At 46.8% G+C, this 18,751-nt stretch overlaps 1 protein-coding gene and 1 long non-coding RNA gene across 9 annotated transcripts in view; both read right to left on the reverse strand.

Moving 5' to 3' along the window:
* Positions 1–4,072: 4,072 nt before the first annotated feature.
* LOC148001244 (uncharacterized) lies at positions 4,073–11,901 on the reverse strand. The gene is made up of 3 exons (XR_015637309.1): positions 10,659–11,901; positions 6,108–6,193; positions 4,073–4,618 (listed from the first exon to the last, which is right to left on the reverse strand). It is a non-coding gene; the product is annotated as an uncharacterized LOC148001244 (long non-coding RNA).
* A 1,988-nt stretch (positions 11,902–13,889) lies between these two features.
* The window catches only part of Shroom3 (shroom family member 3), a 296,424-nt gene continuing 291,562 nt past the window's right edge, over positions 13,890–18,751 (reverse strand). For 7 of the 8 annotated variants that reach the window (XM_087582879.1, XM_087582884.1, XM_087582881.1 and 4 more), the window contains 2 exons: positions 16,633–16,905; positions 13,901–15,068 (listed from right to left, as the gene is read on the reverse strand). In XM_087582879.1, the coding sequence (XP_087439005.1) occupies positions 14,700–15,068; positions 16,633–16,905 (642 nt within the window). In that variant the 3' untranslated portion in view covers positions 13,901–14,699. 8 annotated transcript variants of the gene reach the window in all.

Genomic DNA, 18,751 nt, shown 5'->3' on the forward strand with positions numbered 1-18,751 from the left:
GTGCAATGGCATGTGTGTGCAATGGCACATGTGTACAATGGCATGTGTGTGCAATGGCATGTGTGTGCAATGGGTATGTGTGTGCAATGGCATGTGTGTGCATTGGGCATGTGTGTACAATGGCATGCATGTGTAATGGCACATGTGTGCCGTGGACATGCATGTGCAATGATGTATATGTAGAGGTCAGAGGACACCTTGCAGAAGCTGGTTCTCTCCTTTCTCTCCTCCTACCTTCTGTAGTCTGAGGATTGAACCCAGGTGGTCAGGCTTGGCAGTTCACTTTTACTCATGGAGCAATCTTGCTACTTCTGTTCAGTTCTTTTGAGATGGAGGTTTTCTAAGTTGCTCGGGCAGTTCTCCAGCCTCACACTCCGAGGTGCTATAGTCACATGCCAGCAGGAGAGTTGTTAGCACAGTAACACGCATCAATTAGGCAGAGGTCTTATTCAAGCCCAGTGTGTCCATGCTGAGATTTGGGTTATTTGGTTCTTGTCTAATTTTTCTGTTAATCAGTGAAGGAGAAAGATTAATAAGATCATAGAATTTTGGGCTGGAGGGATGGCTCAGTGGTTAAGATCACTGACTTCAATTCCCAGCAACCACATGGTAATAGGCATCTGTTGCCCTCATCTGGTGCTGTCTGAAGACAGACAGTGTACTCACATACATAAAATAAATAAATCTTTTTTAAAAAAAATCATAGAATTTTGTTGCTCTTTAAAAAACTGTGTATTTTCTTTTAGTATTTAAGCTGGTACCTACATATGATTTTTCTGGTGAGTCAATTCGTTTATCATTATGAAATATCTTTATGGTAATGTTTTTAATCTAGAAGGCTATATTCTCTAATATTACCATAGTCCCTCCAGTCTTTTCTTTTTCCTCAGATAGGGTTTCTCTGTGCAGCCCTGGCTGTCCTGGAGCTCGTTCTGTAAACCAGATTGGCCTCAAACTCACAGAGATCCACTTGCCTCTGGCTCTTGAGCACTGGGATTAAAGGTGTATGCCCCACACCACCTGGCTCTCCAATGTTATCTTAAAACAGCACACTTTCTCTTTGCTCATTTAATTACTTTCAATCTGCTAGTTATATATGCATATTTGAACACATCATGGAAAAGCTAGAGTTAGGTCTTGCCTCTTAATTTATTCAGAAAAACCGTCATTAAAATGTAGTGCAATGGGATCGGGACTATGGGTCAGAGGTAGGGTGCTGGCTTAGCAAACATGACGCTTGTGTGAAGCCCAGTTCATACGTACGGACGGTGCTGGTGACTCAGACTTGTAATCCCAACACCCAGAAGGCTGAGAGGGAGAATCCTAAATCTGAGGATATTAAGGATAATGTTTGACAACCGGCCTGTCATACACAAGACCCTGACTTAATTCTTTTAAGGCTAGAAACATGACTCGGTAGTTTTAGAAGCACTCACAGCTTTTCCAGAGGACCCAGGTTCAATTCCCAGCACCCGCATGGTAGTTCAGGCATCCCTAGTTCTAGGGGATCCGGCACCCTCTTCTGGCCTCCCAAAGAAGTGCACTTCCATACATGTGGGCGAGAGACTGAGACAAATATGGGTTTTTTTTTCCTAGCATAGAGTAATTATTCATTTACAAGGTTGGACTTCAGACTGTTGTATAGTTTCTGTCCGTCCCCTCAGCTATTCTCCATTTTCACTGTTTTCTTTGGGGTTGTTGAATGTCTTATCAAATTCCCGCCTAAGTTCTAAACTGGTGTTGACCTTGAAACACTCCATTTCTAACTTGGTGGAGATTGCAGCATCAGACCCTCGACCGTGTACCATATCTTAAAGCCGTCATCCCGTTGTTTCCTGTCTGTCCGACTGGGTAATTCTGGTTGGTTTGTCTCAGGTGTGTTTGGTTTTTCTTCCCCTCATTTACTTTTACACAACCTTTCTGCTGTGATTTTTTTTCCTTTTAGATATTATATTTTTTGCTTTTATAAATTGTCATACTTTGCACAGCTCTATCTTTGAAGTTTTCCTAGCTTTTCACTCACTTTTTCGTTCTCATTCTGAACATTTATTTGTTTATTTTTATTTAATTTTATTTCATTTTTACCTTATGGAGCACAGCTGCTTTGAAATCTCCCATTGCTAATTCTGAGCTACCTCTGGGTCGGTCTTTGCTAACTGCTTTTCTGTTGACACTGGTCTTTCTATTCCTGCTGCTTCCAGTGTTGGGCGAGTTTATAATCTGGTGTCTATGTATTTATGAGAATACTACCTCCTGGAGATTTTGAGCGCTGGTATATATTTCCTCGGAGCTATTTCAGAAGAAACCGCAGGGTGCTTTTGCTCCGAGTGGTGTAAATACTGTACAAGTCCGTTAAGAGTGTGAGTGCCGGCTACGCCATACCTCACCAGTCACTTCTGAGGCAGCAGCTCACAGCTCAGTCTGGTTACGATACGTTTGTAAATACTTTCTAGAAGTTTTATTGTTGTGCGTACACATGATGTGTGTGAGAACCCTGTGCCATGGTTTGTGTGTATAAGACTGAAGATGACCTTCATGGAGTCCGTTTCTCCTCCACTTGGTGCTAAGTTTGGGGAACTGACCTTTGGTTACCACGTCTGTGAGGCACACACCCTGACTGGCCGAGCCCCCCTCATCAGCCCAGACAATGGCATTTCGAGATGGTCTTCCATATTGACTGCCCTGAAGATGCAGTTTGGGCTGAGTCAGAAATGTGGACCGAGTTAAAGCCCGGGGTTATGATCCCCCTCTCTAGCTGTCTGTGATGCTGTCTTTGACTTCAGGCTGTCCCGGTGTCTCTTACGTGTCCTCGGCTCCTTCAGGCCAGGAGAATGGTGGGTTTTCTGGCCAATCCGTTAGCTGTCTTCCAAGATGGTGACTATAACCTGCCCTTGGGGCACAAGTTTATTTTTGGTTTCCTTTTTAAATTTTCTCGTTTTTTTTGTTTTTGTTTTTGGTTTTTTTTTTGTTTTTTTTTTTTTTTTTTTTTTTTTTTTTTGATGTGCCTGGTATTTTGCTTGCATGCATTGCTGTGCACCGTGTGTATGCAGTGAAGCCAGAAGAGGGCATTGGATTCCCTGGGACTGAAGTACACATGTGGTGAGCTGCTCTGTGGGTGCTAGGAACCAAAGCCAGGTCGGCTGAAAGGGCAGCCAGTGCTCTTAACTCTTAACTTAGTCTCCCATGGGAGGACTCACCTATGCTACCATGGGAGGACTCACCTATGCCACCATGGGAGGACTCACCTATGTCACCATGGGAGGACTCCCCTATGCTATTACTTTGACTTATTTGGCATGGGACTTCCCACATAATTTTAACACGTTCATCTGCCCAAGTTTGGCCATATGTCTGAGCCAATGAAAAGTAGTGTGTCTAACTTGGGATGCGTGTTGTCCTCCCTTCCTCCCTTCCTCCCTTCCTCCCTTCCTCCCTTCCTCCCTTCCTCCCTTTCTCCCTTCCTCCCTTCCTCCCTCCCTCCCCCCCTGTCTTTCTCCATGTTGCCCATGTTAGCTTCTAGTCTTGTATGAAGCTGAGGATGAAACTCTTGTCTCCAACTCCCACGTGCTGGACAACAGACATGTGCTGTAACACTTTATTTGTGTGGTACTGAGGGACGGGGACCTCAGCTTGCTAAACAAGCATTCTAACCAGCTCAACTACAACTCTCCTCTCCAGAGTTCCTGTCCTTTCTTCAAAAGTTCTTTTGGGGTTTTTATTTTTTGTGTATTAGTTTCTTTTAATTGCATGTGTATATATGTCTGTGTACCCCATGTATGTGTGTGAAATGCCCTCAGAAGCCAGAAAGGGGTGTCAGATCCTCTGAGACTGGAGTTGTATAGATGGTTTGTATCTGCCATGGGGAGGCTGGGAATTGAACCTGAGACATCCGGAAGAGCAGCAAGTGCTCTTAACCACAGAGCCATCTTTCCAGCTCTTGGGGTTCATATGTTTTAAAGGCAGAGTGATAGAAGGAACCACAAACCCCCACAGTATTCTGAAACAGAGCCATCCACCTCTCCTGGATGCCCACATACCCCTTGGTGGTCATGAGAGACAAATTCCTGTATTATTTAAGTCAATATAATTTTTATTTCTTAAAGCAGCATAATAAACTCCAATAAAGTAATGTGAAGGTCAACTCCAGGTTCTCCAGTAATATTTGTGGGATCAAACTCCACCACCTTCCTTAAACCAATGTGGAAAGGAAGAAAGGTTGCTGCCTGATTTAGGTTTGTGGGTAAGTCTGCGATTACGAATAACAAACAGAGGAAAAGCTCCGTATTTATTTAATGTGTGTTTTCTGTAACAAGGGAGCAGACAAATGAGCATTTCTTGCCAGGCCAGATGAAGAGAGAAGAGGAAGATGGTTGAGTGGGAAGCCTAAGGCAGCTACAGTGGTTTGAAGTCACCAAGGTGTGCTTGTCCAGCTCTCCTCGGAGTCCCTGAGTCTTCTGAGGTGGACTCCTTTCCTTTGTGTCTGAGGACAGCAGCTTTCACATCAGAGGCAGGAAGGGAGGAAACCCTTCTGAGGTTTTGTGGTCTTCAGAGGAGGGCAGGGGAAGCAAGGGAAAACCCCTTGCACGTGCTGTTTGCCAAGAAGCCAAGTTTTGGGTATCTGTTTTGAACACATTAAATAGAATGACTACCTCCCAAAGATGCAGAATATCTCTTATCATTCCAGAAATTTCCCTTTTGCTGAATGCAATAGTTAGCTTTCCCTCCCCCAACCACTGTCTCATTTCTTTTTCCTTTCTTTTCTCCCTTCTCTTCTTTCCTCCCCCTCCCCCTCCCCCTCCCCCTCCCCCTCCCCCTCCCCCTCCCCCTCCTCCTCCTCCTCCTCCTCCTCCTCCTCCTCCTCCTCCTCCTCCTCCTCCTCCTCTTCTTTTTCAAGACAGGATTTCTCTGGCCATCCTGGAACTCACTCTGTAGACCAGGCTGGCCTTGAACCCACAGAGTTCCACCTGTCTCTGCCTCCCAAGTTCTGGGATTACAGGCATGCACCACCTCAGCCCAGCTACTTTCTCATTTCCACTATTGAAGAAGTTTAATCTGTTTGAGAATTTCTTACGGCTATATACTGTATTTTTTTATATGACTTCTTTTGCTTGACACAAAAGCATTTCATGTAGCCCATTCTGTGTCGTGTGTCAACATTTCATTTTGTGTGTGTGCTCACACACGCATGTACGTGCACAGGTTCATATGGAAATCAGAGGACTGCTCCCCAGAGTGAGTTCTCTCCTGTCATTTTGTGGGATCCCGGGATTTGAACTCAGGTCAAGCACTCTTACCCACTGAGCCATCTTGTCAACCCTTGCTACCTTTTCAGTAATTTGTTTTTGTGCATTCAGTGTGCCCTTGGAGCCCAGAAAAGGGCATCAGCTTCTCTGGGGCTGAAGTTACAAAAGGTTATAAGCCATCATGTAGATTCTGGGAATGCAAAGTCATCCCTGTAGCCTAGTGGTTGTCAACCTTTCCAATGCTGCGACCCTTTAGTACAGTTCCTCGTGTTGTGATGACCCCCAACCATAAAGCTATTTTTGTTGCTACTTCATAACTGTAATTTCACTACTGTTATGAATCGTAATGTAAATATGTGATATTTCTGATGGTCTTAGGCAACCCCTGTGGAAGGGTCATTCGACCCCCAGGCTGAGAACCACTGCTCCAGCCCCTTTAGCCCGTATTTCTTTTTTTCTTCTTTTACTACTGTGATTAAGCTGCTATAAAGACTTTTTGCCCCTTGGCTTACAATGAGATTGTAGTCTAAATGATCTATCGCAAAGCTGGATGGTGGTGGGGCCCACCTATCTTTGCACTGGGGAGGCACAGGTGGATCTCTGTGAGTTCAAGGCCAGTCTGGTCTACAGAGATAGGTCCAGCATAGTCAGGGCTACACAGAGAAACCCTTTCTCAAAACAAACAAACAAAATCCACCCAAACAACAAAACTAAACAAAAACCCAAATCTATTGCAAAGTGGAAAATATCACGAGTCACAAACACATTTACTGTGTCTGGCTTTCCGAGCATTAGAACTTAGGCCAACCCGCTTTAAATGTATTGACAATGGCAGAGCCCGAATCCTCCAGCATGTAAACCCACCTGGTAAGTCGTGACCCCATGGTCAGAGTGGGGGAGGGTGGCAGGTCACTGTCACTGCCCAGCATCTTGCAAGGACAGCAGTAGGCCTGAGAAAGAGATCAGAGTTAGAAAGTACAGGCTCTACCGAATGCTTATCATAAAGTCAAATAAATCACTAAGTCACACACTGGGGATACTGTACGTCTACTTCTCTGCAATAACTCCCTAAAAGTGTAGCTGCTAAACTATAAGACAAATAAATGCTCCATTTTCTTTTCTTTTCTTTTTTTTTTTCGAAGCTGGGGACCAAACCCAGGGCCTTGTGCTTGCTAGGCAAGTGCTCTACCACTGAGCTAAAATCCCCAACCCCAATGCTCCATTTTCAAACAAACTGCTAACAGTCCTTTCACCTGGCTCACATGCTCACCCCAGACGCAGAACTCCATTTCTTCAGTTTACGCCCTAAGCTGATACTAGTCCTTGTAGCCAGTAAGCCAGAATCTCATTGAGGGTTAAATGATCACATCATTTAAAAGCTTGCCCACCTCTATATACCTGGCAGCTCAGAGCTCCCTTTGAGGCTCGGCTATTTCTTTTTCTTCTCTCTCTCTCTCTCTCTCTCTCTCTCTCTCTCTCTCTCTCTCTCTTTGGTCAAAGCTCTTAAAATTATTTCCTTTTCATTGCTGACTCATACTTACCAGTAATATAAAATGTAGCTTGTATGTAATTAACTGTAACATACATGGCAGGGTTCAGCCCACTATCCCCCAAATAAAGCACCTTGACATTTGAGAACAGGGGAAGCATGAAGATTCCTCTGATTTGTCTCTTGACGTTCTCCCCTGAAGCAGACCCTCCCACAGCAGTCTGACTTCCCATGACGTGCGTCACGAGATGACCTCAGACAGACACATTCTGTACTTCAGCCTCCTGAGTTCTGGAATTAGAGACATGAGGCACCATGATGGGTTTTTTCATCTTTTCTATAACAGCCGATATAGGCTGACTAACAAGTATTAGGGAATACCTCATTGTGATTTGAACTGCTGTTTTCACTCTGTGTGTGTGTGTGTGTGTGTGTGTGTGTGCACGTGTGCGTGTGTGCTGCATGTATGACTGTGTATGTGTGCTTTGTATATATGTGTAGGTGCAAGTGTGTGCTGTGTAGGTGTGTGACTGTGTTGTATATGTGTGCAGGTACAAGTGCATGCTATGTGTGTGTGACTGTGTATGTGTGCTTTATGTGTGTGTGCAGGTGCAAGTGTGCTGTGTGTGTGTGACTGTATGTATGCTTTGTGTGTGCATGTGTGTGTGCACTGTATGTATGACTGTACATGTGGGCTTTGTATGTGTGTGCAGGTGCTAGTATGTGCTGTGTGTCCGTGTGTGTGTGACTGTGTGTATGTAGTTGTATGTGTGTGCAGGTGCGAGTGTGTGTGCCTGTGCATGTGTGTGCCCACATGCACATGAGCGTGATGTCTTTATCGCTCTTCCCTGTAGTCACTGAAGCAGGGATAAGGGTTTTCTCCATTCCTCTGCATCTGAGGACCCAACTTTCTCGAGGGGAGTTATGGGGACCGCTGTCCTTCTGCATGTTCCCTGTTCCGTTGTCTTTCATTGTTATACATCAGTGCTTTGGACTTGACAACTTAGGTTTTATGCTTTCATGTGCTTTTCTGTAATTATCATCTTCCTTCAGCTTGAAGAACTCAGTTTTGGTTTTTCTTTAGGAAAAGCCTTGTAGTGATACTCCATCTTGGATTTTCTTAGAGGTGTCCTCTGCTTGGAACTAATTTTACAATTTGCTTTTATATTTTTTTATTTTTGTTTATTTTGGAGGGCCATAGCTACAGATGTGGGGCACCATGCCTGCCTGGCTTACAATGTCCTTTTAAATCCTGTTACATCTTCAAAACAAGAAACATTCAGTAGGATATGTAGAAAAGATTCAGGGGATATGATTTGAAAAAATAAAGCAAAGGAAGAACTGGAAGAAAAGAGTCTGTTATTCTCCATGTGAAAATAAATACCTCCTTGAGGGTTTTAACTGGTGTGGGAGGTTCCCTCAGAGTCGTAATACGATGAAAAACATGGCCAATGGTATGGAACTCAAAAAGAGGCAACAGTACGGGCCATGGAAACCCTCTAGACATACTATAGCCAAGTTCCAAACAGAAAATCACGATCACTTTGGGAATAAAGGAGCAAGAGTGACTGGCATAGAAACTGAAATAGAGAAAAATTCACAGAGAGATTCAGAAGACACACACACAAAGAGAGAGAGAGAGAGAGAGAGAGAGAGAGAGAGAGAGAGAGAGAGAGAGAGAGAGAGGGAGAGGGAGAGAGAGAGAGAGAGAGAGAGAGAGAGAGAGAGAGAGAGAGAGTTTCAGATGAGAGACATAGAATGACAGATAAACAATTTCACATATCAAACTAGACCTCAGTCTTAATCTGTTGACTTAGGGACTTTGAGTACTACAGACTGTAAAGTTCATGTGAAAAAGAATAAATGGAAAAATTGGTGTGTGTGTGTGTGTGTGTGTGTGTGTGTGTGTGTGTGTCTGTGAGAGAGAGAGAGAGAGACCCCTTCTTCTTTCAAAAATATGGTATCTACTTGATAATGCCTTGTTATGGTTTTTAATTGTGCAGGAAATTGTTCCTAGGGGTCAGCGGGTACAGGATTGTATGACATCAGAAGATGATGCCAAGGTGCTAATACCAGGGAACTAGACTTGCGTCAGTTATCAATGTACTGCCTCTCAGATTCAAACAGATGTCCTTTAAGCTAGCACGATATCCAGCATTCTCAGTAGAGGGCGCTAGAGCAGCGAGCTAGAAGGACTGCAGTTTCTCCTCTATTAAAATGGGGTGGTGCCCAGCAAACCCATTACAATGGAAAATGTGGCTAAGCTGAAATGTCTTTGATACACCAACCATCAAACATCTAACTCAGCCTAACCTGTCTTCATCATGCTCAGGCCATTAGCCTGTACTTGGGGAAAACCGACCTAACACAGTCCTTATTTCCTGAGCTCATGTAGTTTATTGAATGCTATGCTTAAGGTAAGGAGCAGAATAACTGTGCAAATATTCTTTTGTACCATGATAAGGCCAGAAAATTATAAACTGTGAACAGCTTTCTAAGTTGGGGTCTGTCTGCACTCTTGCTCTCTGTTCCTCTGCCTACAGAATCAGTATTGTGGCTGTGAGGACATTTGATGGAGTTCTTAGCTCCAACCGTATCCCATAATGTGGATTTCCCCAGCCACCCTGTAGTTTCAGCCTGTTTTCTGGGCTTCATGAGTACACACCTGAGCTCTGAAAGATTCTGCTTGCCTGAAACCCAGTGGACTCCCACTGGACAGCCAGCTTTTCTTTAGACCCTGTTAACTGTGCTGGTAGGCTGCATTTGTCTGCACTGTGAAGGTTTGTTTCCTGCCTGCCTGGGGTGGACAACCCAGTCTAGCTCATGCAAATCCCCTGCTATGTGAGGCAAGTTCAATTCTCAAAGATCTGGGCATCCTGAGTGGCTAGGGGGGAGGGTACTTTGGTTCTGTCTTTCCTTGGGTATTCTCAGTTTTAGGGTGCTTACCTAATTTCTTGTATACTGTGGTCTTTTGTTCTCCTTACTTAACATACCCTTATGTTACACTTCATCGTTCAGACAGTTGCTTTAGACAGCAGCACTCGTGGTTTGATGCACAGCTGCCTTCCATTTATAGAGAGAAGTCTGTATATAAATGGAGCACTGGTGAGTCAGTTTTTCGCTGGTTTTTGTTTTTGTTTTTTTGTTTGTTTTTTTTTTTTATTTGGCGGGGGTTTGGAAGTGGGTTGGGCTCCCACTTCTCAAAGGAAACGCACATACCCTTCGCTTCAATAGCGAGACTGGGAGGTGCATACCTCATGTAAGTTGTCAGACCTGAGAGGAGGAGGCGAGGATCCTAAGGTCCCTGCTGAAGAGGTCAGTGGTCACCCGTTCAGCCGGGTAGTACTTCAGGTTACTGACTGTGTGACAATGAGATTCTTGGGGAAGAACAACGATGTACCATCTAGTCTACAGTCTTAGTTTAAATGTAAACCGGCAGAGAGGCGGGAGACTAGAGAACAGGGAGGCTGGGAAGACAGTAACAAAAATGTAGCGAAACGGAGTAAATAGGCCATGGCTGTTTGAACTCCTGTGATTTCCTTTTGTTAAAATCTTTAAGACCTGAGAGTTCACAAGTTCATGGTAGCCCTGTGATCCTAACAATAGAAACTGCAAGTGACGTCAGCAGTGGCCCTTACAAGTTAAGGCACACCAACAAGCTAGGGACAGTAGTAAGTCCCAGCCTACCCTGGTGCCTTAGCGATTGGCAGTAAAAAAGGAGCATCCCAGGGGAGTCTGATGTAGGTGGTATCTTGACCACACTTCGAGAAACATGAGTCGGCATCAAATGAGCGCCCATAAGAAAAGTAATGTTTTATCAAAAAATCAGGATAAGTTATTTCTCCACCCACGAAATGTGTAGAGAGCGGCGCGGCGAAACAAAGATGGCGCCGACATCCAGCCTTGTCTGGATATAAACGACTTACTGCGCATGTGCAGGCTTGTCCCCTTGCTAGGGCTCCCTCTAGTGGTGAACAGCGGTACTGCACATGTGCGGTTTATGCACCAGGTGTTAGTTGACCGTTAATATGCTAATGAGGTGATTCATTCTCCGCCAATCCCTGGAGGACAAGTAGTGGGGTGATCCAAGCCCCACCAATCCCTGAGAGATAATTAGCATACTGTTGTCTATATAAGCCGAGCGATTTTGCTGCTCGGAGTCCCTGTTCAAGAGAGCTGTAACACTAAGAGAGCTGTAACACTAAGAAGAGCTGTAACACAGTAAAGGCTTGCTCGCAGAAGAATCCTGTTGCCGCGCGTCGTTCTTGCTGGCGGGACATTGGGCGCGCGACAGAAATGAGCCAATTCAAGCCCAGATTAGATTAGATTAAATGCGGGTTTGTTGGGAAGTTGCTCTTGAGTGGGTGAGTTCTCTGGCCCCTTGACCATAAGGGAGAGGAGAGGATGAGGAGAGAGGAAGAGTGTGAGAGGGGTGGGGGTGCAGGAGGCCAAAGTGTCTGGATTATATTGGGATGAGCCTCTAGGGGAAGGGCAGTCCAGCCCCTGGGCTGGAGAGTTCAGAATTGGGAGCAGGGTATGCCTGGTAGGGGCTGAGGGATGCTGGGAGAACCTGAGACCAGGTCTGTGTTGATATGTAAAATATGAACCTCAGTCCTGGGTCTGAAACCAAGCACGGTAGGTAAATGGTTCATGTAGGTTCATGTATCCCTTTATTGTCTGAATAGTCGTCTGATGCTTCACCCAGGAGGTTAGGATGTATATCTCTTTTGCCATTGATTTCTGTGTGGCCATGTCCTCATGTGTCCCTGATCACCTTAGACCTGCTGGAAACGAAGTGGTGATTTCAGATAGTCCCTTTTCTTTCTAGTCAGAAGGTTACTAAAACCTGTTTCAAAACAAAAAACAAAAAAAAAACTGAAGAAAAGAAAAACGAATTTTGAATTAGTAGGCTAAGTGGTATCAAGGAAACGAAAACTAGAGAGCAATGAATTTGGAAACACAAAAATAAAAACCCAGTATTTTCCTAAGTATCTCGGAAAACAAAACCAGTAATTTAATGAAAGATCCTTGAATACTTCTGCGTGGATAAGGGAGGGGCGCCCAAGGCTCCACTCCTAGCCGAGGGAGGGACTGCTGATGGTGACCGGGGGAAGGAGGAGTCCTTTTTGAGGGCGTGGCCAGTGGCGGGTTGTTCCACCCCCCACGCACAGGTGGGCAGCACTAATTGGATTCCGTGGATGAGAGGGGGCGGTGGATGAGAGGGTCCTGGGCGGCTCCGGGGAGGTGGGAGGATAAGATTAAAGATATAGTTTATGTGTTCGAAGTTCTTGAACGATGAACTTTTTAAAAAGATCTATTAAGTGCAATTACAGCATTTGAGGCATATTTGTCCTTTTTTAGACTAGGCGAGTTTTGGTCAGACATTAAGAGAAACAGAAAATGGGCAGGACCCGCCCATCTTCTCTCTTCAATGGCAGCTGCCGCCGATTAGGCCCACGGTGGACAATTTTTCTGTTTGGAAACCAGCTGTACAAAGTGAAACCTAAAGTGTATCCTGCGGGCAAAGGAAACCGTGTGAGGTGTCTCGGAGAATTCTGTGGCTCCTCCCCTCATTCTTCTGAGACAACTCCCACAAGGAACAGGGAACGAGTCAGCCTGTAGGGACAGGCTGGAACTTCCCAGGTGACCTGACTTGGTCACAGGGTGTACTCTTTCCTGGAACTCCCTGGGTTTCTGGTATATTCTTAGGTCACCGGCGACCCCACCACACCCACCGTGAGAAGCACCGCTCTGGAGTCACAGGAGTGGGCACTCTGTGAGCCCTGTGTTCCGAAGCCCCCGGGGAAGGAAGGCGTGGCTGTGATCTCAGTTCTCACTGTCACAGTGAGACCCAGTTAGAAGGAGGGTTCTACAGTACATGACTTTTTTTTTTTTTTAATAGTGAGAAAAGAGAGCTGGAAAGGGATGAAAACGCAGGCTTTTCTATCGGTGTTTAAAATATACGTTGACAGTGTAGTGATTTTAAAGTGAGGGGGTCTAGTCCAGCACCAGGGAAGACGACATCCATCTGGAATCAGATTTCACAGTCCCGCAGGTGCTTCCCTCATTTCATTGTAACCATGGAAGGGTAGTGATAACATCGACGGAACAGATGCTATACTTTGGAGGGTCTTCAGTGTGGCATAACAATGTCCCTGTCACTCTGCCGTGAAGTTTACTTTATGTGTCTAAATCAGAAAAGTCATCTTAACAGGCTGTGGATTGACCCCAGTCATCCTGAAGTATTTGTACTTAAATGTGTGAAGGCAGGGGTGGGGGGAGGGGTGGGGGGGGAGAGGGGTTGGGGGTGAGGGCTGGTGGTGGCAACCTCAGGTGCCCTTTCCCAGGCCCTGACTACCCTACGTTTTGGGGCAGGGTCTCTCACTGGCTTGGAGTTTACTAAATAAGGTAGACTGGCCAGCAAGCCTGGGATGTGCATGTCCCCACCTCCCAGTGTGCCTTCCCATGTCCTGCTGTTTTTGTATGGGTTCTGATGATTGAACTCTGGGTTACAATGTAAGTACTTTCTCTCTCACACATGCCTATGGCGTGTGTGTGTGTGTGTGTGTGTGTGTGTGTGTGTGTGTGTGTGTGTGTGTGTGTGCCAGAGCATACGTGTGTTTGCAGGACTGGGTTCTCTGCTCCTGTGCAGGTCCCAGGGATGGAATTCAGGACTGTCAGGTTGGGGGCAGGCACCTTTTCCTGCTGAGCCACCTACCTCCCCACCCATCCTCGGAGAGTAGAAAGTGTCGTGTCCCGGGAGTCCTCCAAGGCATTTTACTAAGAACACAGTGGTGACTATCGTCCTGATTTGAGTAGACTTACACCTTGGGTCACGGAACCCCTCACACACGCTCTCATTGAAATTTGACAAGAGAAATCAGTTCTCATGATCCATGGGTCAGACATTTAGGGAAACCAGCTTCTAAAAAAAATATTAAAACAACCTGATTATGTAGCGTAGTAAGTGTATTTCCTGTATCAGTTGGCAGCATGGATTTGGTTTGGAACTGGCTTAGACTTCAGGTTTGAGAACCTTTGTCTCTGTCAATAAACTAGTGAAGGGGGAGAACAGCCCGAGAAGTCACCACTGAGTCGTCCTCCTGGAGAAATGCGGCAAGACCTGAGCGCCATGGAAACTGAGACCTCTCATGGTGTAACACAAGTGTAGAATGGCCACTGGTCTTTATTACCATCCGACGATGGCTGAGTGGATGAAAAGACTGATGGCCGAGGTCCAAGCCTCAGAACCCACATAAAGTTGTCTAATTCTGCACGTAACCTGCGGCACTCATAGCCACCCAGTATCAAATACATACACACCAAATAGATTTTTCAAAGAGCAAATGAGAAGAAAAACCCCACAAAAATCTCCATATTCAACTTGACTATCTTTGGAATTCTTCATTAAGGTTTTCGCGAAATACAACGCTCAAACATAATTGTCTACATCCACCGCAAAACAGAATCAACTAAGTGGTTAGCACACAAACAATGATCTTTTTCATTTTTAAAAATATAAATAACAAAAATGTTCAGGGGTTAACAGTCTTCTTTGTGTGTGTGTGCGTGTGTGTGTGTGTGTGTGTGTGTGCGCGCGCGCATGTCTTTTTAAGGCTTTGTGTCAGGGTGCACTGCCCGCCAGCAAGGAAGGCCACCGATACATTCCTGAGGGCGCCACACCTTCCTCTACGACACCTTGGCCTGAGGAAACCTGTACATCAGACACCCTTCATCGGGTCTCTCTCAGTGTCACCGGCTTTCCTCCCACAGAGTGGAAAGGCTCCCGCTGTGTGCAAGCTCGTAGAAGACCAACTGTGAAAGGCACAAAGACTCCTGGATAGTCTCTTCCGTTTCCTCAGGAAGCCCCCAATAACCCACAACTCAAACCGTGGTTGGTGGTGAAATATCTTTCAGATTCAACAGTGTTGAGAGTGGCATCTTTTGCTCGGGTCTTTCAGGAGAGGTTAAAGAGGAGAGGTCAACGTTGGGAAAACGCCACCGAATGCAGGGCCCCCCCCAGGAGTCACATGACTGGCGAGGGCTGGGGGCAGGGAGATGGCCCCTGCCTTGGGCCTGAAGTCTGAGGGCAGCGACTCCAGCAGACACCTGACCTGCTCCTGGCCCAGCTTTATTTTGTCATCCAGCTTCCGCTGCTCGATGAGGAGTGTGGACTTCATTTTCACGAAGTGCTGGTAGTCCTGGAGCTGCTCGGCGGACAGGTAATTGGCCAGGATATCCAGCACCACGCGCTCCCTCCGGTCCAGGTTCTCCTTGAGCTCCCGGGCATCCTCATGCTGGCCAGCCAGAACCTTCCTTTTCTCATTCAGAGAACTCTGCCAGGGTAAACGAACAGGCAAGTCAGCCATAAGACAGGGAAGCAGACTCCTGCCTCTCACCGGACAGCAAACCATTGCTCTACTCAACAGTGCTAAGGAAGGATGTACATATGTATGTAAATTATTATTTATTATCCTTATGTTGAACACTGTGGTGGGTAAATGGCTGTGGTAACAACCTGACCTTTTTAGGCCTACACTTACTGAGTCAATCCTCAAGTTCTCTGAGTACTTCGTGTCCCCTTGGGGATGAGTTAGATTCTCAGCCACCTCTCTGTCCACTGAATCAAAAACTCTGCAGGGCGCTGGAGAGCTGGACCTGGTTCAGGGCACAGACTGACTGTTCTTCCTGAGCTCTCCTCCCGGCACCCTCAGAGCAGTAACAGTGGCCTCTAACTCCAGTACCAGGACAACCCATGCCCTCTTCTGGCCTCTTCAGGTAGTGTACACGGGGCACACATACATATAAAATAAAAATAAACAAGCTGAAAAAGGTTTTTCTCTTTAAATCTCTGCAGGCAGGGCCTGAAATCTGTGTTTTAACAGGACCTCCTGGTGATCACAAACAAACAAACCCAAAAACAACAACCCAGAAAACCCCAGACAATCGAGAAAACAAGTGCAGCATCTTGTACCAACGGGAGTATACTCCTATCTTTAACAAAACCAATTCTGCCATCCCACGTTTCCTCTTGGCCTCTGACCATGAGTGAACTATGTTCTACAAGGATGCTGGTGTTGTACTTTTAGGGTTTCCCACACCAGGCCGTGGCAAGCTGCCCACCTCTGCAGGGCCCATCGACTTTCCAGAAAAACTTCCTATGTTCCTGCATCCAACATGCCGACATGTTGTAAACGCCACAGTACGCACCTTTTAAAAATTTTAAATCGAATAGTTTTCAGACCTTTCAGGCCAAAACCAGTGAGAAAATGTAAAAGGGAATTCGATCCTGAAACACAGTGGCTTAAACATCCCTCGGTACAAATTACCTTACAGTCCACGTGACTCTGCCTCAAACCCCCCAATCTGGACTGTCAGATCTTCTTGAGATGGGGTCTCCCTGTGGCTCAGATAGAACACTGTGGACATTCCTCCCCTACCCGCTACCAGCCAGGGCGCACGGAGACACCGGATTTGGTACTGATTGGGTCACTTGTTCTCCTTCTACTGATATTTTTAGTTTCTTAGAGAGGCCAAGCACTAACTCAGTATGGTTAGGATTCAGGACACTGCTCGTGAAGCCCAGTGTCTGTCCCTCCAAGTGGTGGACCACGGAGTCACATCAGCATACTTGCCCATGGCCTGGGAGCTCGTTTCTTATCCCAATGGTTCCGTGGTCCCTCACTCTCAAAATGTCTATCTAACGTGCTTTTATCTGAGGAAGGGAGTCAGGAAAAAACCACCTGGTCCTGTGCATCTATCTGCTTTCCTCAGGGTTCCCTCAGCCCTAGGTGTCCACACTGAGTCCTGCCTAGAAGACGCTCTCTCAACTCCACAGCGACTGCGTCTGGCCCCTCTGACGGGCGGAGGGCTCAGATGGTAGCCTGCTAGGACACATACCCTTTCTTCTTTACTGGCATCTTCACCAAGGCCACTGAGGACGTTCTCCACTCGGGCGAGGCGTCCAGACAGGGAGAGCAGCAGGTTGACCACCTTGTCCAAGTCGCCTATGAACATCTTGTACTTGTCGAACTCGTTGGGTTTGCAGAGCTCACTGATCAGGGCCTCCACCTCCTCCCCCAGGGCATTGTTCAGTCTGATGTCCGTGAGCAGACTCCCCTTCGCTTCCTGCAGGGTCTCCAGCTTGTGGGTGAGGCTTCCAATGAGCTCAGCCTACAACGACAGGAGAGGTGAGGCAAGGCTGCTGTAAGGTGGACGGACACCTCCTGGCCCCACCTTGCCTTCAAGGCTCAGCTAAATCTCAGCTCTGTGAGGACGATGACTCAAATCAGAACAACTGTCTTTCTTTTTGCCTCTCCCTGAATGTCTACAACCGCCATTCTTTGAGCCTATTCAGCCCACACCTGATTACACACTGACCAGTCATATTTCCCACCGTGAGTACAGTTCTGCCTTTCTGACTAGCTTGTTAGCTTCTCATTCAAAGCCCTTTCATTCTTACTGGGCACAGTACCATGAGCAAGAAGGGAGGGGCAGGGTGAACAATCTCTTCTACAATCGAGCAGCCTCGGACCCGGGTGAAGGGAATTGTCCACAGAAGAGAGCCGAGCTGTATTAGCTGGCCTTTGTGCAGCTACTGTGAGGTGCATGCTCTGTCTCATCGAGTCTTCCACAGACAGCAGGTGAGGGTGAGAGATGGGGAGGCGCCCCCTAAGGCCCACACATCATCAGATGGGCTCTCCTCACACGATTGGCAACACTGTATCCGGAAGCCAGTCAGCTTTGCCTTTTAACTAAATCCAGACCTGCTTACCACGACTATGTAAGCCCCTAATTACAAATTTCCGACCTTACAAAAGGAGACTACACAAACATATCCTGTGAATTCTGTTGTTATTACAACCTCTGGGGGCGGGGACGGGGGTCTTGCTTTGTGGCCCAGGTTTGCTTGGAAGAGATTATGTAGACAACTCTGGCTGGGAACTTAGGGCAATTCTCCTGCCTCTGCCTGCGGAGTGCTGGGATTATAGGCATGCAACACTATGTCCAGCCTTGGAAAACAGAGGACTGGAGATGGGAGAAGGAAATGAGTATGGAAACCACTGTTCTGCTCGCCCCCATCGTGGTCAGGAATACTCGGGAGGGAAGTGCTCTGTTCTGTACCCCGGAAGCCAGAACTTCAGGGTTCTTTGCTGTCAGCAGGTTCACAGACCTGAAATGTCTATGCTCTGGCTTCAACGGTGACATCCTGCTGTCCGTTCTACTTTCCCCATCCCCGTGGCCGTGGGCAGCTAAACTGACACGTGCTGCCCTTCTAGGGGAAAAGATGTGCAGTGTCTAAGCATTTCCCTCCTCAGTCGAAGATTCGGCCCAGGTAACCCTAGTGGGAGGGAATTGTCACTTAAGGTCAGTTGTGCTCTCTGTGATCCCGCCCCTAAGTCCCGCCCCTCTTGGCAGCCATCACTGTGGGAGAGAGCAGAGGACTCCACTGCCAAGTTGCCTATTAGGGCAGAGCCTGGGTGAGTTTGCACCTCTGAGGAGACGAGCTGAAGACAACACTGAGGTGGGAGACAGCAGACACTGCCAGCTGGCCCAGCGCTTCCCTGTCCATGAGTGCATGACAACGGTCAACAGCCAAGAGACTTGGGCCATGGTCTTTTTTAACCCTGTAGGTATAGCTGCCAGACTGGGCCCTCTAAACATTAGCAGACAATACTACACTCAGCCAGGCATGTTGGTAAACTCCTGGAGTCCTGGCACTTGGTTTTCAAAGGCACGGACACGGGGTGGAACCACACGCGCGCAGCGCAGAAGCCTGGGCGCATTAGGTCCTTTACGGGAAGGTAAAGTCAGTCAGCCCTGCCTCGCCAAGTCTTTAACTATGGAGATCTGGGTTTGAGGATACAGTGAAGAGAATCTGAGCAACCGCAGTCGCCATCAAGGGGGGAAGCCAGCTATGCTGCCGACGTTTCTTTGCCAGGAAGACCTTTTTAAAAAAAAATCCAACTAACGGAATTTATTTAGGACAGAAGGGAAACAAAAATTATCATTTATACAT

Source organism: Rattus norvegicus, chromosome 14 (genome assembly GCF_021556685.1).
Source record: "Rattus norvegicus strain SHRSP/BbbUtx chromosome 14, alternate assembly SHRSP_T2T, whole genome shotgun sequence".
Classification (NCBI taxonomy): domain Eukaryota; kingdom Metazoa; phylum Chordata; class Mammalia; order Rodentia; family Muridae; genus Rattus; species Rattus norvegicus.